Raw genomic sequence first — 26,966 nt, 5'->3', positions numbered from 1 at the left:
GAGATCCCAGGAGGTCAGAGCTCTGATCCTGGGAAGAGAGGAGGGGTGGGGAGAAGGTGGTCTTAAAGGTCCAGCTGGTTAGGACCCATCCTGGGGAGGTGTGGTTTCACTGTGTGCCACAGTACAAGATGGATGCTGTGGCATCTCCTGGTTCTTCTCTCCCGGGTTTACAGAGCCCTTTGCAGTAGCACTGCCTCCCCACTTGTTCACCTCTGCTCTGTCTGCTGATGAAAAGGGCGTTTTGCTGGGGAGAACTGGGAACCTGCTCGGCTTGTAGCCTCTTTTCTCTGCTGGAATGAAGGCATCTTTTGTTGCTATGTAACTGAGCTCTGGTGAAAGGCTTGAGAATGGGGAAAGGAAGAGGCTCCATGATGAGCCGTAATAGTAGTTCTTAACTGGTATCACAGCCACCACAGTAGTCCCAAATAATTTTTGGATCATCTCATTGTCAGTATTGATGATGCCACTGTCACACCCGTATGCCTTCTGTTCCTGTCTTGTATTGGTTTCCATCTGTTGACATGGACAGTGATAGAAATAAGAATAAAATTCAAGGTAACCCCTTGGAGTGTCTCAGAGTGCAGAAGTATGTAGTTTTAAACAGTATTCTGAAGCATGGGTTTCTTCACCTGCAAGCAAGTAACAGTTGTTAGGGAGGAAACCAAACTTGCACAACTATGCATGGTTTAAGTCTCAGTGATGATCATCTAAGGTTATTGGGGAAAAAAATTCTCCGTCTGTTGCTGAGGAGATGGCAGCACTATTGTGACTACTTGCATGTTTTGTAAGAAATTATTAAGGAGAAAAGGTGTGATTTGACACACAGCTTTTCCCATACATGTTAAGGATTTATCTGCTCTGTAGCTGAGATCTGTGTACACCTATCACCTTTTTATACTAGTTTCTAATGATGGATATTAATTTCTTTTTGTTAAGAGATCCAGTGATACAAAGATGTGAAGGCTGGTTCTTAAGCTTTGCTGAAGTGTTGTGGAGGATTAATGTGTTGTGGCAGGGATTTGGGGCAGCAGCTATTACACAGAGCCCTTCTGAGTGCACCCTGATGCAAAGCAGCCCCCCATTTCCACCACACTTCCCCCCCATCACTCTCTGCATTATATGTCTTGCAGGATTGATCTAGAATATTTCCAGTGTTCTCACTTATGTTTCATTGTACAGGAAAACAAGTTTTGTCATTAATAGTTAATTTTTTGAGTGTGCCTATGTGTCTATACCAATAATACCGTAATTTGATATATACAGATGTATAAACATGTATATTACAATGAGTATAGGTTCTAATTGATAATAATATCAGCTGTCATTTCTGTAGATATACATACCAAAGGAACATGTAACACATTTCTGTTTCATTTACTTTTCTCAGATGAAATGCAATTTCTTCCTTGTGTGAAGTGGCCACCAGGTGTCATCAGAATGCTTTTATTTTTATTAATTTCTCCTTTTCTTCAGAAGCGTATGTACACTTTGTATTCTTCTCTGGAAACTTTGTTAGCCTACCACACAAATAATCCTAGGTCTTCATGAAACTCTTTTAAGTAGAGCTACTTGAATAGACAGCTAACAAGAGGAAAACAGGATGCACACCACCACCAAGAAGCATGTGCATGTATCCACAGGTCACTACATGCATTCATTGCCTCAGTAATTTAAGTGGTGGCCATAGCCAAACCACGTGGACCTGATTTACCTTAGTAGAATATCGTTAAAGAGCTACAGGCAAGGCAGTTGAAATCATTAGTCAGAAAGCACTAGTATTTAAAACATGCAAAAATTCTCTTTCAGCTTTATGCCATTTCACCTCCATAAGGCCTTTTCTACAGATTTGGTGTCCTTACTTCACACTGCATGTGTTTTGTTGCTTTGTTTTCTTTTTTAAAGTTAAATATTTATTTTATTTAGCAATGAATGTTTGTCATACTTGCATTAACTGTGGATAAAATACATTCAAACTATTCTCACTCTACCTTTAACTTAATTGGTATTGGTTAAGTTCTTTTTTTTATATTCAGTAATAAATGTCTGAAAAATGCTCAATGTCTTCTTTTTTTGTTATGTAAAAAATGAAGAGAATGTTTAAAAAAGAAAGGTTTGGTTCCCCCCCCCCCCAATTTGTACTTCCCTTCTGCATCTTGGTTCATATTACTAAAAAGCGGTTTTTTGGTTTCTTGGTTCTCAGCTGGCAGAGGGCTGGCCATTTGTGTTGGTGTTTTCACCTCTGCTGGTGCTGCTCCCTGCACCAGCTGTGTTTGAAGACAAGCACATTCCAGGCTGTGATGATGGAGGCCTTTGTTACTTTTCATTTTGTACAGTATTTTAAAGCAAGGGGCCAACAGAGCAATTTTTCTTTTGTCTTTCAGGTTTAATTTTGAGCAAAGGTTGATGGAAATTCAGTAAGTCTTGGCAAGTGTTAAACACCAGAATATCTGTCTAGGAAATTAATACTGCTTATATTTCAATTGAGAAGAAAGTCGGGGCTTCTAGGACCAAGTTTCTGGGGTAAAGTTTCCAAAAGCCAGTTTAGAAGTAACGTCAATTTCAACTTAGTTTTATCTTTTGCTGTCAAACTGCAGGAAAAGTTATGACTTCCAACTTTTTTTTTTTTTTTAAGGAGTCGGTTATAGTTCCTGTGTACTTACTCTGATGATTTCTAGAGTGGTCGCCTATATGTTAGAGGGTACTACAGTCTATGGTAGGAAAGAGATTCAGATTGCATTTACGTTTTGCTTCTCTCTAGTTTTAATTGCTGAAGATGATGAGAATTCCATCTTGCATGAAACCATGTCATTTTGAGAATTTCCACACTCATAACTGGATGTGAAAGATGAACATTTCTTTCCTGGGCATTTCTTTCCTGGACCTGATAAACTCTCTAAAGTGTTTTGAGAATACTTAAATGGAGTTTTTCATCCATAAATAAGATAACGCTATATGAATAGGATCTTTCCTGGATCCTCAGAAGTTTCTGTTGAATATTTTTATTGCTGTATGCCTTGATCTGGAAACAGTCAAAATTCTCTGAATTTGCAATGCAAAACACACAGACCTTTTAAAATTTTTAAAATTTAAAACCTAGGGGTTATTAAATAATTTTTAGAAGATACTCTACATTTCCTCTTATTCTTTATCTTAGACATACATGCCTATTGATTCTGACAACATTTGAAATGAATGTGTATCAATATCTTTCTTTTTTGACTTCCTCTTCAAAGCTATCTAATCAGTGGTCATAGACTCATAGAATGGTAGGGGTTGGAAGGGACCTTTGGAGATCATCTAGTCCAGCCCCTCTGCAGAAGCAGGTTCACCTAGATCAGGTTGCATAGGAACATGTCCAGGTGGGTCTCGAAGACTTCCAAGGAAGGAGACTCCACAACCCCTCTGGGCAGCCTGTGCCAGGGCTCCATCACCCTCACAGTAAAATAGTTTTTTCTTATATTTAAGTGGAACTTCTTGTGTTTCAGCTTCATCCCAATACGCCTTGTCCTGCTGCTAGCTACTATAGAAAAAAGGGATGTCCCAGCCTCCTGACATCTGCCATTTATGTATTTGTAAATGTTAATAAGATCTCCACTCAGTTTAACAGCATTTGATTCTTTCTCAGTTGAGGGGATGATGAACTGGGGAGCCTTTTTTTGATTGGAAATTAAAGAATATATTCTTCATGTCATAAGAACTTCCTTTATTTTGGTAATTTCTGTGTACTTGGAAGGATTTTCAGGGGTTTGGAAGCAGAAGCAAGATACGTGGGAGTAGTATTGCAGGGTATGTTCCCTCATGATACTGTTGCAGTTCGTTCTGATGCCTATGAGAAAAAGAAGTTAATGGGTGCAGATAACTTGCATTTTTCAGTGATACACAAGTGATGACTAATGGACTTTTCATCTTGTTTCTTCAACTATTGTAGATGTATCTGTCTGGAAGTTTAAAAGTTTTTGATCTTTGAAAGCCCACAGCTTGTTTGGGAGTCTCCTTTGGAGGCTCTGGTGCCCTAGGAAAATGAGTGGTTTTACATGAAGAGCGGGCTCACAGTGCAAATCCTGAAGTTCCAGCATTCTTGAGCTGCAAGGGAAAATGCATGTCTGTAATGGATAGCATCAAATACTCCTCAAAATAAAGGTGAATGTTGAACCAAAGCACATATTGTCTTCTGAAATCCATTATTGAAGAGACTGTTTTCTTGGATTAGTGTTTCTGAAGGAAGTGAGGTAACTTTCTAAGGCCATGAGACAGACATATGATTTGATTTAGGATGGATGTTTTGCCCTTGAAAATTAGAAGATGTTTATTTGACACAAAAGTCATATGCTAAGATGTGTTGTGCACATTCAGTTTTGTGCTGGATATTTTAAAAAGTTCATGAAAAAGATTTTCTTCAGTGTATCCATGATTTCATTGATATTTCTGAAAAATGGGAATTTTTACTGGAAAATAAACTCTGTTTGCCGTATGTTGCATCCTTTAAAAACACTGGAGATTGAGCATTGAGTACTTGAAGACAAAACTCTGAGAAGTGCTTTGGGAATTCTAAGGCCAAGATTAGCATAAAAAATAATAACTAAAAAAACCAAAGTGGAATTTAGTACTTGTACATATACTTTCTTTGGGTTGTTCTATATACGTCCGGATACCTTCCCTTAAAGAGCTGAGATATGACCAAAAGGAGAGGTATAATAATAAAATAAAATTGTATTGAGCATCAAGCTAAGGAACTTTGCAGTTCATTACAGGTTTATGGATCATCACTAAATTGCCTTTCCTTTTGATCTTAATTTAAGATTACTAATTTCTGATTTCATTTGAAGATTAGGGAAATACAGGTCTTATATTGAAAATACTAACTGCCCTTCCTCCATCTTTTGGCACAGAGGAATTAAATGCTATTGTTTGGAGTAGAGGAAGAAAAACAGAGAAAACACTTAACTAAAATGTTCTCTATTTCCATGAAAGAAAAGATCTTCTGTCTGCAAATGACATGTTTTTCTGTAGAACTGTAGCAGATACTGTATCAATATACAAAAAAGCTTTGTAGGAAGAATACAAAATCTGTTGTTATCTGCTAAAAAACAGTGGTGGCAGCTGAAGAAGTGCTATTTTTCTCGTTGTTGTATTTGTTTTCTTCTTTATAGTTAGTAAGATGGTGCTGAATTGTGACTGTGGGATGTCTTTTAAATTAGATTAAATATTGAAACAAAACCACCACGATTCTGACCATTTGGAAATCTTGATGCATAAAAGATGAGAATCTTCTGTATTGGATCTGTACTGGTTTCTGTGACATAGCTAAAGTATTGTGTATTATGCACATGTAATTTAAAAATATGTTCTGTAAAGATTTGGATATTTGGCCTACGCAACATATGTAACAAACATTTTGCTTTTGAAGATCTTAAAAACATGTTTCAGTTCTTTTGGATACTTGGGAAATTATAAGAGAATAGCAGCATCTTAAAGACTTAGCCTCTATTTGCAGTAGAATTATTGAGCTTAGCATTCTATGTGCAAAAATGTTGAGGCCACAGCAGGTTTCTTTCCAAAACTCAGGAACAGCAGTGTGCTGCAAAGAACCTCAAAATGTGTTAGGTAATGTATGACTGTCTCTAAGCAGAAGAATTTGTTAACCTGAAGCTAATGTGGCAAATTAATTTTTGGTCATATCCTTTAAGAATCTGTTCAGTGATACTTGATTTATAGGAACATTAACAAAAGATTTATGTTACAAAAAGTCAGCTCGCTTCTGAGTTAGAACAGCTTCATTTTGAACATCAAATATGATCTGAAGGGAGCACTGTTTGAGAGAACTAGGTTTTAAACTCTAGAAACACTGAAAATTTGACTGCTGTCTGCTTAGCTTGGGCTTGATCCTGTTCTCTGATGTTCTGCTCTGTTGTACCTGGCAATACCATCCGTGCAGTCTTGGAGCCTGTATAAATCCTTTCTGATTTATTTATGCAACACATTAAGTGGTTATGTATTGTTGCATTTTGAACATTAGTTACTTGTAAAAAGGTTACTAGACTCTTTAAAAGGTGAAGGTAGATGGAAAAGCATGACAGCTTGCATCTTGCACCATTTTTTAGTCTTGCTGGTTCCTTAATAAGGTAGTTTAAGAGCTGTTCTTCCCATTCTGCTGTTCTACTGCTGTATGAGTTTGCTGGTGTTACATTTCCATCAGAAAGCTTACTCAGTCACACTAACAAGTAGGAATTAGATCTTAAAAATGTGCTTAAGCTGCCATGGCTGTAAAGGACTACTTGTTACATCTAGAATGTGGTTTTGGTTACCAGTTGATTTAATCAAATTCCAGAGGCAATTTCTTTGTTCCTGATGATGATCCCTGGGCCACACTAAGGTTTGATCCAAGATTAATTTTGTAAAAAGGAATTTATTTAACCTTATGTGTCTTATGGCCACTGGGACTGTATAAACTCAGAGTGCTGCTGATGCATTGGTTCCTGTGGTAATACCAACTGTAGGCTAGACCTTAATTAGTGTTGTGGCCTTTTGAGAAGCAAAGGTGAATTGGCTTATGCAGACTGAGCATTAGGACCACACAGATTTGTGACCAGTTGGTTGCTTTGCTGTCATGCTCCTGTTCCTGTGGCAAATCTGAGAAGCAGCTTTCAGGAGAGTAGCATACAGCAGAGAAAGAACTACAGACTCCTTTTGCCTACAAGAGGCTTATGGTATGCTGAATATATGCTGCCAGGTAGTGATAGTCATTTGTGCAGTAAATCCATGCAGGAAACTGAGGTCTGCCTGCAGGTCCCTTGGGATGTGCAGCACGGCTCTCCCATCAAGGAAGCTGAGGCACATGCCTCACTGAAACTGTGTTAAAGACACATCTGTGTTACCTAAGCAAAGATCGTAACAGTGAGAAACAGAGCCATGGTTCAGTGTTGTGATCTAGATCTTGTGTGAGATGTGGAGAACCAATCACAGCTTAACATATTGCTGACTGCGGTCCCAGGAAAAAGTACTGACAGTAGCCATTAAGTGTCTATTTCGGAAGATGTGCTCTTGTTCTAAAGGCAATTTTAATAGATAACTAAAAGAAATTGAAGGCAATTTAATTCCTTAGATTAATTAGTATAGGGATAATTTTAGAGAAAAAACAGCATCTGCCTCATAGTTGTTTTCTTTCATAGAGAATTCTTTCTGGTAAAGATCTGAATTGTTGCTACACCTAACTTGTGCTGTGCAGCAGAGGAGCTATTGCCTTGGTCATGCTTGTTATTAGTTGTGGGGACAGATGTGAGGCTGTTTGCTTCATTAGGAGTATTAACCTATAAATGAAGTGGAGTGCATCCCACATTTGCATGCTAGAAGTTCATCATAAAATGAAGGCAGAGATAAGTGTCTCCATTTACTGTTGGCTTGGAGAACTGGAGGAAGTAGGCAAGACGACTGAGGCATAAGACTTCTTTGCAGATTTGTATTACATATGTGACTGTTTTAATTTCATACTGAAATTATTGGCACCACCTATGAGATTTGCATTTTGCATTTTTTACTTGCCTAGTTGTAGTTGTGACTACAAACAATTTACAAAGACAAAATAAGGGAAATACTTTTTTTTTCCTAAGCACTTGAAAAAACCCATAATTGGTCCAGTACAGTTGAGCTGAAGACAAAAGTTAGATGCAAGAACTGAGATCCAAGTTTTTGTAGAGCACAAACAAAATGAACTTCTGTTGGTGAGTTAGTGAACAGATGCCAAGTCTGTGAGTGACTAGTGGACATGAGCTGAATCTGTACTATGTGACATAAATGGCACATTCAGAGACTGCTGATACCTGCTTGTGACTACTGGGAAGCATCCAACTCCACTGATAGTTGTATCTCTAACTGAAAATGGCTTGCAATTCCTATCATAGGATGATGTAGGTGTTACAACACTTTAAGGTGTAAGTGAAATTATCGGATGGTTTAAATGAAGCATGTTAGAAGAGATATGGTATGGAGCCACAATCCTCTTTGTCTATGAATATGTCTTGAATGTAGGAATTTTTGTTGATGGAGAAATTATCCTAATGGAACATTTCATAGTGGAAATTTCCAATGCAGGTATTAGTTCACTACTGGACTGGTTGTCTGATAAATCAGATGGTCTGAGAGGAAACGATCCTATAAAGGAGATGGAAAATTGGTTTGAGATTGTAAATTGTCTTGCACAGCAAAGAAAAAGCTGTTCTTCCCTCGATTATGCAAGAGAAGAGTGGTCAGGTCTCAGTGGTGGGCTGCAAACCTGCTGTGGAGGTGCAGCAAGGCAAAAAACCCATGGCTGTTCTGTGCAAACAGTCAAGGACTTGTGGCACTCATCACTGACATGACTTCTTGATATTTCCCAAGTTATATAAATAAGGCTGTACTGTATTTAAAGAACACAGTTTTAACCTGGTCTCTTTTTTTCTGCGTCCCAAACAGTTCTAAGTAAAGCTTTTCAGGGTAAACTTGCACTTGCATGTCCTCCTCTGCTATTAATTGCTGTAGCATTTTTTGAACATACTGACAATATGCTGATTTCCACCAACTGAGGATGTAGACCTCATTGTTTTCTTTATGTCTAATAATGATAGTTCCTATAATGGTTTAGTGATCAAAGAAAAAAATAATAGTGTAGAAGAATCAGAAACCACAATCAAGAGAAGCAATATCTGGATCCTTCAAAGGGCTATTGTGATCTAGAGGTGGTTATTCTCTCATTATTTAGGTATAACTAGCTCGGTTTAAGTTTGATCAGTACTTTAGCTCAATGAGAGACCTACAGTTCATAAACTGTTCAACATATGCAACTACTGTGGACTCAATTCCTTATAGGCCCTCCATAAATTATCATTAAGCAGAAAAGCTTTTTTTTTTTAACTTCCATATGTAATAAGTCCAAGTGACTTGAGTATATATATATTTCCTCAGTTTAGTACTTTCTTACTCAGTCCTGAAAAATAAGCATAATATTTTTAGCATGTACTTTAATAGTTTTTTGTACCCTGCATGTCTCTATCAACATTGCAATTACTTAATCTTGTCAGGAAGTACTTAAAATTGTGATCATGGCCTCTTTCAATGGGTAACTGAACAAAAACCTGGATGCTTGGATCTGCAGCAAATTGATGTTTAAATTATGGCATAAGGCACATAGATAAACATTTAGTATTTAATCATCTGTTGAAATGAATTTTCATTTCTCAGTCGCTTCGTATAAAAATGAAAAGGTAATAAATGTCAAGATTTTATTTCCCATCCCCATCCCTCTTCTAGACTGTTAGTAGCATCAGTTTTCTGGTATTGATGTCTTTTTAGGAGCAGGAAGGTCACACTGGGCAGTTGAGCAAATGCATTTGGTAACTGGATTTGGATGGGTAAGAGTTTGTGACATTTCTTTGTTAAAAATCTAAGCAGAGGAAGGAAAGAAAGGTTTGTACTTGCAATGTTTAATGTTTATGTTGGCTTTGTTTTTCTTGTTGTTGCAGTCATGGTCATTTCTTCCTTGGAGCTTTTAAGTTTGAGAACCTGGATTTCTAGTTCAGGAAAAGTTGAGCATTCCATGGCTGGTTCCTTGAAAGCTGTTGGCGTTTTGTGTCCTAAATATGTTTCTAGAAACAAAGGCTAGGCCTGTCTGCCCAAGTTTAATTATGTAGTAAATGACTTGAAGCTAGTGCTCACTCTCATGGTGCTCATCACAGTGAGAGGTCTGTAACCAAATACCTAGAAGTGTGTTTGAGTTTCCGATGTCATAAGTTTAGACACAATGCTGAAGATAGAAGTTCTTATCTTTCATTGTGTCTGTCTTCCTACTGTGATTTGCTATGTTTTTTGTTTTTTTACCTGAGTCTTTTAGTTGTACATAAAAGACTAATAATAACTCTTTTGTTTCATAGGTACAAAGCCAAATGATCTACAGTTGATAATATCAATGTTAAGAATGGATGGGGAGAAAAATAAGAAGAGAGATGATGTCGACGAGAGTTTACAAACTGAGTTGACAGAAGAATCCTGGAGAAATACATCAGGAGAAAATAATGGATGTGAATCTTCATCTCAGCAGAAATCAGGGCTTATGTCAAATGAAGTGTTTGAGGACCTTGAAAGAAAAGAGAATGGCACAAACAAAAGGGCACTGTCAGGACTACCAAACTTGGATATTGTTGAAGCAGATAAACCGGAAGATATCTCCAGAAAAAGAAAGCGAAGTTCTTCAGAGGACATGAAAGACAGTGAAAGAAAATTGCACAAAGTTGTAGCTGGAGAAGCAGGCAGTAAGGTAGCTGGAGCTGTAAATAAGGAAAGAGTTGCCAGTTGTCTTAGTGATGACATACTGGATTCAAAGTTCCTGTGCCTACATTGTGATTTCAAATGTGCTGATAGTGCCATATTGAAAATTCACACGGAAAGTAAACATTCACAAGAGGTGCCAACTGGTGTTCCCAATAAGGTATCTTCTTCAGAAGAAATTAGTGTTAACTATGCAGTGGGAAACATAGACAAAGGTCTTAAAGGCAAAATGCATGATCCATGTTTACCTTCCTGCTCTGATACAGAAAAACGTGAACGAGAAAACTTCTTTAAACAATCCAAAGAACAAACGTATCCTCACTGTAGTCACACAGCTGAATGTAGTTCACTATTACATACAGATACTAAGGAATATCATGAGAAATCCAAGATACTTTATTGTGATCTTTGTGGTATTCAGAGTCCCAAGAAAGATCTCCTAAGTTCTCATTTCCTTGGCAAAACGCACCTTCGACACCAAAATCTTGCTTCACGGAAAGGATTTGTACAGATATTGAAAAAAAAATCCTTTAAAAAACAACAATCCACTGCAACCAAGGAGAAGAATGTCAGAGCAAAACCTGGGACCATTAAATTAAGGGCAAGAACTGCTGATGCAAAAGAATTTAGTGTTTGCACTTCACTGAAAGACTCAAAAGTAAGCTTGTCTAAACAAGTTGATGGCACTGATGATGAAATGATACAATCTTTGTATGTTCCCACTGAAAAAACAGATGCTATGACAGGAGAAACATTGCTTTCTTCTGGTGCGGAAGGAAGTTATGAAGTCTGTACTGAAAAAGTAGAGATACCAGGACCCTCAGAAAATACTCCGCAGAAAACGGAACTCCTTCCAATTACCAAAAAGCTAGTTAGCACTTTAAACATGAAAAGGAGATTTAATAGACTGGAACATAAAAGAAAAGTTATTTTGTTAAGATCTTCTTTTGGCCAGAGTAGGTCTTCTAGATTAAAAAGGCAGGTAAAAAGAAGATACAGTTTGATGAGTAATAGTAAAAGAGGCGAGTCTGAAACTCAGAGAGTACGCATGAAGCTTATCTCCAGCACACAGCCTAAACCTGATGATTCAAGTCCTATGTCACATACAGAATTAGAAACAGAAGTTAAAAGCAATTGTAGTACTACTTCAGAAACTCAAGATCTTACTGGTGATAAGCCAAATATGCTTTCATCCAGCACTACAGATACTAAAGATTCTGATGCTAAACTTATGGATGATCATAGTTTTCTTCATACTTGCATCGACTGTGGTCATGTTTTTCAGAACAGAAAAAGTTTAGAAATTCATGTTGCACAGCTTCATACAAAAAGGATCCAATTTCATTGTCAGACATGTAGTTATTCCTCTGGAGTAAGGGAAGACATGAAGCAACACTGTCAGGACAGTAAACACCAGATGGGTGGTTGTAGCTTTAATTGTCAGCTCTGTTCATTTACCAGCTTGAATGTCATCAGCCTTCGAAGCCATATGAGTGAGGCACATAATATGTCTCATAGTTGTCCAGCTTGCATTCTTTTTTTTCAAATGGAAGAAGAGCTGATAAATCATCAAAAGAAGGAGAAACATGGTGGTTCATTCTCTCAGCAAGCTACTCCATTGAATAACAGTGATTGGACCTTGCAAGTGGTAACTTCTGCTGACTCAGTATCAAACAATTGCCAAAATCTTGCAAAGGATGTGCAAGAACCAATGAAAACTAAAACTTCAGACTCTTCTTTCACAAATCATAGAAATGAACAAAAGCATTCCGTTCTGAATAAAACCCAATTTCAATGTAAAAAGTGTTTTTACAAGACAAGATCTTCCACAGTTCTTACAAGGCACATAAAACTACGCCACGCACAGGAATATCACTTCCTTTGCAAAGCATGTAATCTCTACTCACTGAGTAAGGAAGGAATGGAGAAGCATATCAAAAGAAGCAAGCACCTTGAAAATGCCAGGAAAAACAATATTGGACTACGTTTTGAAGAATGTATTGAAAAGGTTTGTGTTGGTGTTGGTGGTTTTAAAACAGTGGTGGAACCTTCCATTTCTGGGAGTGGGAATACTGAGTTAGATAAAGAAATTATACATGTTTCATCCTCTTCCGTGGAAAATATATCGAGAAATAAGGAATTTTTTCCACTTGATCAAAGGATTGGTGACAATGAGCTGGGTTTGGCTAATGAACTCAAAAGAGGGAAAACCAAAGGCACTGTTTCAAGGACATGTACCCATTGTGGTCTTTTGGCCTCCAGTGTTACAAATTTGACTGTTCACATCAGACGAAAGCACAGTCATCAGTACAGCTATTTGTGCAAGGTTTGCAATTATTACACTGTAACCAAAGGAGATATGGAACGCCACTGTGCAACTAAAAAACACAAAAGTCGTGTTGAAATAGAAGGATGTGGAAAACAAAACTCAGAAATCATTGTTAGCCCCGAAGGAGGTAATTTTGAATCAATGACCAAGAAGGTTAACAGTCCCATGACTACCTTGTGTGAGGATGGTAGCCAGTCATCAGATTTGGACAATTCTGTCCTAGACAATCAGGAGGTGCAGCAGGGTAATGCTGAGCTAAAAGCTGTAAATGCCAGCAGGATGCCAGATTTGGAGTGTACCAGCAATCCATTAAATGTAAACCAACCTGTAACTCTGGAACCAGCCAGAGTTACTGAAGATGGTGACCCATGCTCCCAGAGAAGAGCAACGAGTGCAAATGACAACAAGTGCCTACACTGCAGCTTCATTGCTCATTCTTCTTCTTCTTTAGAGCTGCATGTGAAGCGAAAACATACAAAACAATTTGAATACTACTGCATGGCTTGTGACTACTATGCTGTTACTCGCAGAGAGATGATTAGGCATGCAGCAACAGAGAAACATAAAATTAGAAGAGAGTCTTATGTTTATTCCTCTTCTGGGGAAGAAGCAAACACAGCAAGTATCACTAAAGAAGATGCTACTTTGTCTCAAGAGGAGCACCATCACAGTTCAGGAGAATCAGAAACTGGTTTAGGTGAAATAAAATGTGTCAGTGATGCAGAAGAAGGTGATCATATGAGCAAAAGCTCAACTGATTCTACTGTCTTACATGAAAATGCATCTCCAGGAATGCCTAAAGGTAGCAGTTCCCAAAATGCAACAGAAGGTGAACTTGAAAAGGAGTCTAAAAATGAAGGAGAAGGCCTTTATTGTGAAGGACTCCAGCAAACTTCTCAGAAAGATAAAGTTGTTAACGAAGTATCAGTTAAAGAAACAGGTACTTGTGAGTTGCAGAAAAATAGTCATGGTCAGGAGCTGCTCAACTCAGATGATGATTGCACTGCAGAAAATCAAAATAAATCAGGCAGCACAGACTTGAATTCAGGAAAAAGCGAGGAAAACTTGGAAGCAAATAGAGAAAACTCTGAAGTAGAGTGTAGAAACACAGACATTCTCAAAAAAATATCACTGAAAAAAAATAACCCACTTATGCTAACTCTTCCAGAAACAAGTAGTGCAGTAGAGCAATCAAATCTTGCTGGAAACATTGGAGAAACGTTACAAAATATACATAGTTTAGAGGGTGACAGAAGTTTCAAAGAGGATCCTACTGGGGAGGAGGAAGAAGCCCTTATGGAAGCACAACGTGAAGCAGAAGTAACTATAAATAACAATGTTTGGGAGGCAGATGGCTCAACAGCTGAGGGTATGCAAGAAAGTAGTAATGAGGCTTTAGGAACAGTTATCAGTGCTGATGATAAAGGAAAGGCAATGCAGAATTTTGGCAAGTTTGATTCTTCTATAGTGAGGTTAAAAAGCCATCAAGATGGGGAAGCCACTGACCATTCTGCTGAAGGACAGATGTCAGGTGGAGTGAAAGCTAGTGAGCTCACAGTGACAGGAGAGCCTTCAGCAAGTGGTGGGAAAAAAAAGAAAGAAGGAGTTTTCCTTGGGGAATCGACTCGTATTCGCTGCGATGACTGTGGTTTTCTAGCAGATGGTTTGAGCGGACTAAATGTTCACATAGCCATGAAACATCCTTCAAAAGAAAAACATTTTCATTGTTTACTCTGTGGAAAATCATTTTACACAGAGAGCAACCTCCACCAGCACTTGGCCAGTGCCGGGCACATGCGAAATGAGCAGGCGAGCGTGGAGGAGCTGCCCGAAGGAGGTGCTACCTTTAAGTGTGTAAAGTGCACTGAGCCCTTCGATTCCGAGCAGAACTTGTTTCTCCACATCAAAGAGCAACATGAAGAGCTGTTGCGGGAAGTGAATAAGTACATTGTGGAAGACACTGAGCAAATAAACAGGGAGAGGGAAGAGAACCAAGGCAACATCTGCAAATATTGTGGGAAGATGTGTAGAAGTAGCAATTCCATGGCCTTCCTAGCTCACATCCGTACCCATACAGGTATGGAAACGCTATATTTGCAAGTGGTCTCTTTCAAACAGAGTGAATTATACCATTGGTCTTTCACTGCTTGTTAATCTCTTTAGCATTAATTTCTTATGAACTGACATTCATATTGCCTGATGAGCTCCCCAGTGCAATGCAAAAATTACCTAAAGGGGTATGAAAACACAGTGATCAAAGGCCATAATGTGGGATAACATTTTAAGTACAGTCACCCTTCTTTTTGTTTCCTATAGGGAGATTTCCTTCCCTTTTCTCTGAATTGTAACCATTAATTGGTTCTTAAATTTTTATGATGAAGCAGTGATGGTTCAAGAGAACAATTAGCTATTCTTTCTAACTTTCTCTTTCTTGCAGTTCTTTAATACCCAAATTGCTTATTTTCTTTCAATTCAGTTACAGTTTCAGTGTTACATACTGCTTCAGGATGGATGTTTGGAATTATATAATTCCTAAATAAATATTAGTAAGAAACAGCAAAAGGTTGGAATTGGTCAGTCTGTTTGGAAAGTAGTGTGTAATGCTGATGTGATGCTCAGGGATCTAGCATCTGGTTTAGTTTCTGTGCTGATCACACTTTCAATTCACTTTCATGTTTAATTTTAAGTGGAAAATTTAAAAACATTTTTGTAGAAAAATGCATAAGCTGCAGTTCTAAATTTATGTAAAAATTCACTGCGATGTTTCTATAAACCTGCCATACATTCTTTATTTTAAATAGACAGCTTTTCTAAATCACTGCGCTCTGCTTAGACAAGTGGTGTCTCCATGGTTGAATTTATGAGTGGATTTGAATAATAAATTCACATTTCAATGAACATATTTTCATTAAAACTGTAAGGTTTATTTTACTGTACTTTTAAATAATGGCTTATTATGGAAGCTATAGTTTAAATTCATGCAGTATTTGAAACTTAGTGAATGGTTACAAGGAAGAGAACAAAAAAGGTAAGAAAAAAGAAACATAAAAGAATGTTAATTCCTGACATAATCCTAAAATAGTTTCGTAAGGGTTTTTTTTTTATGAAAAGGCAAGGACGTGACTGGACAACGAAGTCTAAGATTACTCTTGGGGAAGACGGACACTGTATTTCAGACCTTTAAAATATTTTACTATAACTGCGGTGTTATGTACACCAATAACTCACATAATACTTTCAGCATTACTTCCATCCTGTCAATAACGTAGTAATCTCTATTGCTTCAGCTAATATCCAACTTTGAATGCAGTGTTAAGTCTTCAGAGGGACGCTTGTGTTCACATGGTCAGAACAGCTGTATAAGCCCTTAATATGCCCTCTTACGGCAGATAAAACTGAATAAAACTAAGGGGGAGGATGCTAATGGAGCTCTCTTTAGAATTCTTTATGCAACTGTCTGGTCAAGACATGTTGCTTATAATTGATGTGTCCATTACTTGAATTCTCTTGTAATTATAGTCAATAAGTCTTGTAAATGTGTTAAAGCTCACTAAAAGCATACAAATTCAAGAACAGAGTAAGGCTAATAATTTAAAATAATCAATGTAGGCATTTCAGCACTTAATTTCCCTTGTGTGTTGATAGCTGATCATTCTTAATCCATTAAGATTTATTTAGTCGTTTACAATGCAAAATAGGTTTGCACTGGTCACTTGTGCCATTTGAAAATGTCCACTAGGTTAAGTGCAGAATGTAGTCCATTAGTCTTCCTTGACTATATGTATTAATTGCATTTAAAATCAAGTTAATGTGGATGTGAAAGTGAGGTAACTATCAATATATGACAAAGCAACCCTACTTATATAAGTTACATCATTGATTGTAACATTTAGTAAAAGTTAGTGTACTTTTTAACATCTTATGTGTAGGTCTTATCGTGAAGTATATTTTTATTGTGCTTTTGGATGGTCCTAAATATGCAAAACAGTAAAAGAATACATTTCATTTTGCAAGTCATTTTTCAATGCTGTGTGTAGAGGAGGTACAATGGTTACAGAACAGGGCTTATCTGTCCTCTTTTTCATGGCACCTTTAAATTAAATACTTTTCTTATTCTTTGCTTATTTACATAAACAGTAATGTGGAGACTTTTATTAATAGTTAACGGGAAGAAGACCATCTCTTCCAATATATATTTTTTTCCATATTTGTGGTTTCCTTTGTGTCTTATAGAATCTTTTCTTCTAATTGGTATTACAGTGGATGCAGTTGAATAAGAAACAAATATTTTTGGGTTATTGAGAGTGGTGTCAGAGGGAACCGACCTACTCCACCAGCTGTGTATACACTGGCGTATAATATTTGTCAGGCCAAGTACAGTATTTCTAGCTCCTCATTGGTTCTAAGGTAACACCAGGTACATAAGAAGACCAAGCTGTGTATTTTCCCATTTAATGTTCCAGTTATGTGGTTTTCAAAAATATTTCTTCAGCATCCAGATGTGCATATATACATTTATATATGTGTAACCACATAAAACTCCTTGACTTTTTGAAATTGAGTTATTGGTGATGGTTTAGTGGGGATGGGGAGGAAAGTTGTAGAAAGATGTAAATAATGATTTCCATTAATAGAAAAATAATGTTTCAAAATACTGTTAAATAATGTAGGAGATTTTCACATTGCAAATGAAAGGGAAGCTTTGCTAGAGAGGAGATAACAAGCAAGTCCATTGCATGTTGACAAGTGAAAATGAGGAAGTGTAACAAAAAATAAAAGGAGTAGTAGAGGTGGAAGACTTTTTAGTTTGCAATTGATGGAGGTCCCATAAACTTAATTAACAATCAACATCTGAGGAAAAATCACCTGCAACTACCTCATTGTTTTGTTTCTCATCAGATTTCTCAGTTAATAGAAGGTTTGCTTAATGTAAGTGTGGTATCTTACTCCCCAAGTCCCAAACATGGGAGGAAATGGTATGATCATATTTCATACATCTCTGCTCGCTTTACATTGGGCCTGGGCTAGGGACACAGCAGTGTCTGCAGGTATAGCTTAAAGCTAAGGTTGGGTCTCTATTATCTTAAGGTAAAATAAGGTCTATGAAATCCAATCATTTTTGTAAAAAAAAGGCATGCTTTGTGTCTGATCTAAACTCTTAATTTTAGTCTATGTTCAGTTTGATTTTGTTTTCTTTTGTTTTCTTTCCCCCCCCTCCAGATCTTTTGTTAAGAACCTTATTGTTTACTGCTGCCATCAGAAAATGTACACTTTGTTTCCATGCCATAACTTAGGCCCCTTTTTTTTTAAAAAAAGGCTTTTTTTTGGAAAGATACTATATTGAAACTATTTTTCTTGTTTTTCTGTGAACTAAAAGGCAAGTGTGAATCCAGTAGTATCCCATTTAACACAGCATATGAAAGCCATTAGTTTGTTGTAATATGGTGAAGAAATGGTTAATTGCTTCAACATTATTTCAGGTAGCCGATGGCAAATACAGATTTTTTTTTTTCCCCAATTCAACTTTTAGTCTGATGTCTCCATCTTAAATATAAAATTTGGGTTGCTCCATCCAAGAACATACTGGAATAAAGTTGGCACCAGTAACCTAAAAGGGAGACGTGCTGCTTTTGTTTCAGGTGCTAAGTACTGACTGGAGGCTGCCAGCATTTGAATTTTCATGATGTCTAAATGGAGATGTTAACAGATATTCAGCTCTGGATCTGGGAAATAAATAAAAAACCTCAAGGCCTCAGTGATTTTTGGATGAGAGCAGTCAACAGAATAATACATTTCTGTATTGTCAGCACACTGTAGATACGATTGGTCTGAACTCAAGTTCTTCACAAAAGAGTCATGTAAATGGAAAGCAGCAAAGGTCTTGTATGGAAGCCCTGGGGGACACCTGCAGTAACAGAATGAGGAACAAATTTACAATTTAATCAGTAGGAGTGAAACTAAGGGAATATAGGGTTGAATCCACATGGTATTCGATTCTATGACAAAAAAGAGCAGTATAAACACTAATAGAGTTTTTAAAAAATCCTTTTAAACTGTGGCCTTGATGTTGTTAATTATGTAATTAGTGTTTAAGATTGTAAGCTAAAACATCAACTTTTAATACTCTTTTATTTAGTGCAAAGACAGGCTTCTTATTTGCATGGATATCTCTATAGAATGAAGTGTTGATTTGAAATGTCACCAAATTAATGATTAATTTCATTTTATCAGGATCATTTAAATGAACTGGGGTTTTTTTCAGTGTGATTGATAGAATGTGATTGCTGTTAGCTGCAGCCTCAACCTCCTTTGATATTTAAACATATAAAGTTGACTAGATATAACCATTCAGGTGCTAAATATATTTTACATTTACTTCCAGCAGCAGAAATGAAAGTATTAAGAGATCTGGCTTCATTGTCATTGAACTGTGTGTCATTCAACCTTGTCTGCCTGTACTTAATACTGTTGACTTTTTTATTTCAGTTAGAAAACTAAAATTAAATGTCTAATTTTTTGTCAGCTTTTGAGAACTAAATTGAAATTTAAGACTCTAAACATTTTTACTAAGATGCTCAATTTTACCAACAGATTCTTGGAGGATATTCTGTTTTCAACGGCAAAGCAAAAAGGTTCATTGATCAAGTCTGATATAGCATAACATTTTTCTTATTAGAGCTCTTTTTGCATATTTATTAAAGATCACATATTTCATATTATGCTTAACTGTATTGGAAGAAGTACTTCACAAAACATATACTAAACATAATGTGGAGACTCTGTGGCCATATTGTACTTAGTTTTAACTGCAGTTCTATGATTTTGATTTAGTGATTTAAGGATTTAGTGGGCAGAAAATTGGAAAGTACTAGAACATGCTTTGGAATGGTGTTGCTGCATAATAACGTAGGGACTGATGTGCCGAATTAAACTATTTCAGTTAAAAAAATAGTTTTTCCATCCTCATGCGATCACTGTTAATTAAGATAGACAAATAATTTGACTTTTTGCTGAACTGAGGTGATACAAGAAATAGACTAGTACTTCTTCCTTGGAGAAATAATTTCAGAGTTCTGTGGTCTGCAGTAGACATTTAATATTAAAGTTTGTTCTTGAAATAAATAATAGCCAAAATGTCAATACTTCTGGTTTGCAGAATAATCATAAATTCTTGACCATAAAACAGTCATAAAGGCATAATATTTTATCCACTGTATATTCATACATTGCATGTCATTACAATAGCTAGGTGATGAATCATTTTCTGTGTGTGACAGAACAAATCTGAAATACCAACGCTAATGTGAAATCTATTCAAAGTCAGAAGACTCATAAAATTACTTTACTTTAAATATATTTGCTTAAAAAACAAGCACATTTTGCAGGTTATACCATCATCAAGCCACTTTAAGACCATTACCTGAGTTTCAGCATTTGGAAATGGGGAAAGGTGTAGAATAACTTTTGCTGTTTGTTGAAAGGTTATCTACCCATTATATTGTCTTCTCGTTTTAATACTTCATACATTTTATAATTAAAAAAAAGAGTAAATTAGTATTAAAAGGCAAGATAGAGTTTCTGTCATCTTGAACTTAAGGAAACTTTAATGAGCAATGTACAGCATATATCGTTTGTGTCCTGGAAGTTATAAATTTATGTATGAGTTACTTTTTTTGTTAGGCAAAAATCTCCAACAGGTTAAATGTGGGGTAGGCTTTTTTAAAGGTTATTTTTTCTCTGGATTTTTTATTTCGTTAACTGTGGGTGATATATTATTCTAATTCAACTCATATCTTATGCTAAATTTTACTTAGGATCAAAGCCATTCAAGTGCAAGATATGCCACTTTGCAACAGCTCAGCTCGGAGATGCCAGAAACCATGTCAAGAGGCACCTTGGGATGAGGGAATACAAGTGTCATGTCTGTGGGTGAGTAAATTGAAACAGTCTCCACCATGGTTAACCAGGAGAAGAGTGCAGGATATGCATTGTTTCAGAATTGAAAACTGTGATGTGAGCAAGAGTGGCTAAAATTATGCATGCATATCCTTCTTTCCATTGTTATGGTAAATTCCTTAAATACAGTTATGACATTCTTTTCCCACTTCTAATCCTGCACTGAAGATGAGCAATTTTATGGGCTACAAGGTCAATTTGAACCTGTAATCTGTAAATTGACTAAATTATAGGATGTTCATTCACATTGCCAGGGAGAACTGTAAATTCCATTTAAAGACATAAAAAATATATAATATAGACTTTACTGTGTGGGGTTTTTTCTCTTGCTATACTGTTATAATTTTAGTACCGTTAACAGATTTCTGGACTCCATTAGGGTTTTCATTCTTTATGAAAACAAAACAGAAGACTGATTTTTTCAAACAAACGGATCTAAAATATTGCAGGGTTAAGATTTCAGAAATACATTGAAGTCTTTTATATATGCTTATGTTCTTGTTTGTTACCCCAAAAATCTTGGTTTTCTTTTTTACTTAATCGTTATTTCCTTAGAAGGATCGTTCATAATATTTAATTGTCCTTCAAATGTGTTGCATTTAATAGGAAGCCTTGAGACTCCTTAATGCAAAACTAATTAATTTAGCAGAAATGTTTAAAAGGTTTTAAAATGCCATGGCATATATGGTACATCATAGGACATTCCAAGTTGGATTTTAATACCCTAATTCTGATTAAAAATATATTTTAATGTTATTATGCTGGAAAAATTAACTAATATATGCATCATATAAAAACATTTTACTCAAACCTATGTAACCTGCTATAGCACTCTTATGGCTAATGTGTAGAACAGCACAGGTTCAATTAGATGATGTGTTGCACACATGAATGGTGTAGTGTGATACTGGGGATAATATTCAGCAGGAGGGGTTTTTTTTAGCCTTGGTGTTCCGATATACTGCAGGAAAAAGTGAGTTACACATTTTAAAGGACAAGTGAGTCTTCAGATGAAGATGCAGCTGAGTGATTTTCACTGATTCATCTCTCTGTTTTTCAAATGATTTTGCATGCAGCATTATGAGATACTTTGGATGTTTTTACCCACTTAAGAAAATTAATTGCTGTCTTCCTGAAACAAGAAATAAAAATGTATGAGCCTAATTCTTAAGTCCACTGAGTATCAGTAACAGAATAACTTGTGCTACTCTTTATTTTGAAGCATGATTAAAATGAACAGTGTGTACAGTAGGCCATTTTATATTTTTTGAAAAATCTTATTTAGTATCTCTGCTATATGAATTGCAAAAACTTGGCATGGAAGATAGTTAACAACTACAGATCCACTAAACTGTTTTTTTCCTGAGTCTAAGCTCTGTTCTTGAAAAGTTGTCAACAAACTTGATAATAGTTCTTTATTCAATTATTTTTTAACTTAAACTGAAAAAAATCATCACATATATCATGAGAGGAGAAGTTAAAAAAATCTCTAGCTAATACTTTGTCTTATAAAAAGAGAATTAAAATTATTAGGTTTTGTCACAGTACCTCATTTTTTTCAAAACCAGTTGCAATTTACAACAGTTATGCGAGAGAGGGGGCAAAACATGTATGAATGATTTAAACCACAGACTTGAATGTTAGTCACTTTGTTAAGCCAATTGCTTATTCTGTGTTGCTGACATGTCATACCTGGCAGCCAAGGAGGTACTCATTTTCTATTTTTGTATAGTATTTTATTGATAATTTTCATCAACAACATGAAGCTGTGCTATTTAGATACGGCAAACCAATCAACTGAAGAGACATATACTACAATAGCCTGTGCTTTCAAGAATCTGATTTATATACCTGTTTAAATAATCATCACGTTTCACTTAATGTGCACCAAAAATGTATTTCAAGAATTAGATACTAACACTGATTTAATTAAAAAAGACTCTTTTGTACTGTAGCTAACAGTCCTGAAGCACCGAACAGGATCTGAAGAAGGAGGAATGACCAGAGCAGTTTGAACTGTAGTCTAAAGAAAGAATATGCCATCCTTAAAAGTGGAAGAAGAGAAAAAAGTCCAATAGCCTGTGCTGTATTTCTGCTTTTTTAATTGAAAGGACTGGGTAGTGTATAGGTTAAAGAAATAAAGTAGCAACATAAAAAAAAAAAAGATTGCTAGGATTGGCTATCGGATTAGTGGCACTATAGAGCATTGGTACATTAACACCACTGACAATGTCAATTCATTATCATTGATGGCTAAATAATCTTAGAAATGCTCAGTGGACCTATTAGTTCCTGAACATAAGCAGCTCATGCTGCATTTCTTCATTAGCTTTAATTGCTATAAATTTTACCTTTTTAAAAATCATGCTTTAAAAGGTGAAGTGATCTTTCAGGAACATTAACTCTGTAATTTTGTCACAAACAGAAGGTCCTGCACTATGTTTTCTTTTCTATAGTAGTTAATATTCTATCCTCTGACTTTTAGATTCATAGTAATAAGCCCTCTGCTAGTTGCAACGATAAATTGTGTTTCAAAAGCTTTTGAATCTGCTTGGACACTTTTTAAAGGTGAAATGTCAGTGCAACACTGTGGTGTAGTGTGGTCACAAAATGCCACTATTTTTTTTTTTTTTTAAAGACAAAAATTCTGTGGAAATTTTTGTCTTTAAAAAAAAGCAGAATGCTGCATCTCTGGTGGTGTTTTAGGAGGGCTTTGCTTGTGTTTCAGTTTTCCAGATGATCCTCGTATTTACATGATACAAAGTATGCAATATGTAATTTAGTTGTTGAAAAATGCAGTAATATTGCTGTGTTGTTTTATTTTTTTTTTTAATTGAAGTTCAGGGTTTGCTTTTCTTTAGATGCATGGCAGAAACGACATGACACAGAAATTGGACACCACTCATGTTTTAACATTTGGAATAAATCGTCTGCTACTCATTTCCTTATCGCAGATGTGTGTTAATTGTTTTCTTTTCCATACCCATGGTTGTAAAATATATCTCATTATTTCAGAGAGAGTATCTATTTTCTGTGACTAGAAAACTGCTGCATATTCGAATTTAATTTTCGAAATTGGCTGATGCTCTGCATTAGATGGGCAAATCTTGGTTGCCCAGTGTTTAAAATTTTAGTTTTATTTCCCTGGCAAAATGCAGGGAAGAGGATTATCATGCACTTTTCAGATTTTATGGCTCAGGTAGAACATGAAAAATGCATTGTTCTGTGCTTGAAATTTTGAACAAAATTTATAGGCAATGTTTGATTTAGAAATGCATCTACCATTCCTTTGCCTTTTTCTTGCCTTTGCTTTCAGAAGCAGAATTTTGGGGGATGTAGTTACATGTTTCAAGTAAGAGTGGCTGCTGCTTTCTTTTTTTCTTTTTTTTTTTTTTCTTCTCCTTTATGACTTCTTAAAAATCGTCTGAGGAAGATGGGTATAAGGTAGGTTTGGAATTCTAGGAAAATATTTAGTACTTAAAACATGCACATAAATAGTTTTTGCTACCTTCCTAAAAATGGAAAGTGCACTCGTAGCAATATCTTTATTGTGTTTATTCCATACATAGCACTGAAGTGTTTTAAAAAACATAAGTATTTGTATACACAAAGTAGAGTGAAAATGGTTGTTTTTTTTCCTGTATTTTGCTGAGATAGTTATTTCTTGTGGCCTTCCCCCCCGCCTTTGTTTTGGTCTTTTGGTGGATGGAGATATTAATCTCTCATTTTCAATTTCCTTTGAAACTCCTTTTCACGATGAATTCTTGAGATGTTTTAAGATATTCTGTTAAAGAAGTGTTTTCCTAAATTCAGTTATATTTTAAAGCCTCATATAAACAATCTTTGAGGAGTGTGTCCCAAGCATGGAAATAACTTAACTTTGGCTGCTGTTGTTAATGCTAAGAATAGTTCCGAGATCTTAATCTGCATAAAGTTTGGTATTTTAATGACACTGGTTGCTTTTAGAATGTCTCAAGAAAAATACTCGCCTGTATTGAGTGTTAGCTATTAGGTTTTTGTACTTTATAGATAAGAACGTGGTTTGACCAGCTGCATCAAAAAAATAGACTGTACTCCTATGTGGTGTGTTCTAAAAAATCTTTTCAATTTTGAGGATTTTTTTAACTGTTAATGTCAGGCTACTTTTAGTGAAAGCCTGCTCTTAAGACTGCTTTTAGAAAGCAAAAAAGTCTTATTCATAAATCTGTTGGTAGGATCAGTAAAAACATTATATTTTCAAGGATGCCTTAATGTACTGTAAATTAATTATTTATACTTGTGCAGTTTGGGAAATCTTAAATAGAAAGTTGCTACTTTAGTGAAACTATTTTTGTGTGGTATTACCTAGTTTTTGTGCATTAGAAGGGATCTCTGTGTAGATGATTATAATGTCACTTTCTGACCTTTGCAGCTTGAATAATTGTAAATCATTGCTTCATAACGTGTCAGAGAATGTCTGTACTAGGCAATTAAATGGCAGAATATAATAGACCAAATTATTGCCTGTCATGTTTTCAACAACACAGTTAGTATTTGAGTTACACTTAATCATTACGTGCATTAGCAACTTCATTGGAATCCAGCTTCAGGCTGAGCATGAAATACATTACATTATTTAAACCTCTAATGGTAGAAGTCATTTATTTGTGTTGAAGTGTACAACATGCAGAGTTTCATAAAGCAAGGAACACTTGAGAGCTTAATTTATCCAAATCAAAGTCTAAATGCAGATAAACACAAGTGGCAAAAATTAGTAATTTTTATAGGCTGGAAATATTTAAAAATACATGGTTGTGGGTAATTGTAGGCAGCAGGAATAAATTAAAATAACTATTTTTAGTCAGCTCTGAGAACTAAAACTGTTGTATACTCAAATCATCAAATACATCATGAAATTGCATTTTTGACTGAATAATTAATTACACACATCTTACCAACAAATGCGTCCAAACAAAAAATATGTATTTGGTTCGGCTCTTTAGATCAGAGATAAGTGCATGTGAATTGACTCTTCCAGATCCAGCTCTTCCGAGTTTCTCTATCTACGTTCTGCTGTTTGGTCCTATCATATACTTGTGTCTATATTTACTTCAGCAGAGAAAAATGAAGTGAATCTACTTAACACTTTTCCGAACTTGCACACAGTTTCAAACAAATTAATGAGAAAATACTAGAAAAATATGTGGAGTAAGGTAACATATGTGTTATATTATCTTGCCAATTTTTCTTCTGTTATCTATAATTTTATTAGACTTGCAAACCTCACCCTCAGTACATAGTCTCTATTTTTACTGTTTAAGAAAGCTACCTGAAGTGGAAGCAATTTGCTTTTATTCAGAAAAGCTCCCAGCATCTTTATAAACAATGTACAGATCCTACGGTGTGTTGTGCGAGACTCTCTTCGTCTGGAAGTCTGCCATGGCGTTGCCTGGAGTTAAAGCGAGTGAGTGGGAGACTCAGGCACAGGCGGTGGAAGGACTCTTCTGTTTGAGACTGATATTGCAATTGATACAGAAAAGTCAAGACCCACCGTCTGACTTAATAAAATGAGAGTTCAGCAATTTGTATGCTAAATGGGATTATAATAACGATTTAGTTGTACTTGCTGAAGAGGCAAGGTATATAAGGGACATACCTGTGAGAGTGAATGTGTTTGAATTGGAGATAGTGATTCAGACTAGTATCTGTGCTGCACGCAGTACAATTCAGTGCACTTCAAAATGGTAATTAGCAGGATGCACAGTGGTGTGCGGCACATGGAACTAGTGCTTTTACAAACATACATTTTAAATGTTGTACTTTACTGTACATTGCTCTGCTCTCCAGCATGCATGTGTTTCTGCTGGGCTGTAGGCACCCTGCTCTGAACGCATCTTTTGAGAGTAAGCCGCTTCTCTGGCAGGGAGGATTTCAGCCCTTCCTGAGAAGCCAGGAGTTGTGACTAATGGGAAACAGGCTGATTGGAGTTTAACAGTCAGTGCTATGGTGTGTGGCAGTCCTAAAAAAGATACTTCTGTCCTTGTAATCCATGCTTCAGAAGGATTGGCCTAAGCATTGAGAAAGATACTGTTGAAAGTTGCCTTCTGTTGGCAGAAGGATGTGGCAATGTGTTGGCAAACACATTGTCTCAGATTTGGTAATGGTGAGAACAGTGCCTGAGAGCTGTTGGTGCAGGTGGTTGCTGCTGACAGGGAGAGAGGTTTGCTTGATTAAAGTCTTGGTTAGGTTGTTTTGCTGGTAGGCTTAAGTTGCATGATTTGTGTTTATAGCCAGAATTCAGAATGTTTACATTGACTTTATTTTTGGTTTTCACCATTTGTGCATAGGAATTGCATCAAGCTCCTGATTCAGCTGTGATTTTCCTCGGTGCTTTTAGTAATATTAA

The 26,966-nt window shown here is 36.1% G+C and overlaps 1 protein-coding gene across 2 annotated transcripts in view; it reads left to right on the top strand.

The window, feature by feature from the left end:
• The window catches only part of ZNF407 (zinc finger protein 407), a 351,802-nt gene that overhangs the window by 16,313 nt on the left and 308,523 nt on the right, over nucleotides 1-26,966 (top strand). For both annotated transcript variants that reach the window (XM_061995058.1, XM_061995059.1), the window contains exons 2-3: nucleotides 9,903-14,702; nucleotides 20,440-20,554. In XM_061995058.1, the coding sequence (XP_061851042.1) occupies nucleotides 9,938-14,702; nucleotides 20,440-20,554 (4,880 nt within the window). In that variant the 5' untranslated portion in view covers nucleotides 9,903-9,937. The remainder of the gene's footprint in view (nucleotides 1-9,902; nucleotides 14,703-20,439; nucleotides 20,555-26,966) is intronic.

This window comes from Colius striatus, chromosome 4, assembly GCF_028858725.1.
Source record: "Colius striatus isolate bColStr4 chromosome 4, bColStr4.1.hap1, whole genome shotgun sequence".
In the NCBI taxonomy this organism is placed as follows: Eukaryota; Metazoa; Chordata; class Aves; order Coliiformes; family Coliidae; genus Colius; species Colius striatus.
This window is presented reverse-complemented; position numbering and strand designations above follow the sequence as displayed.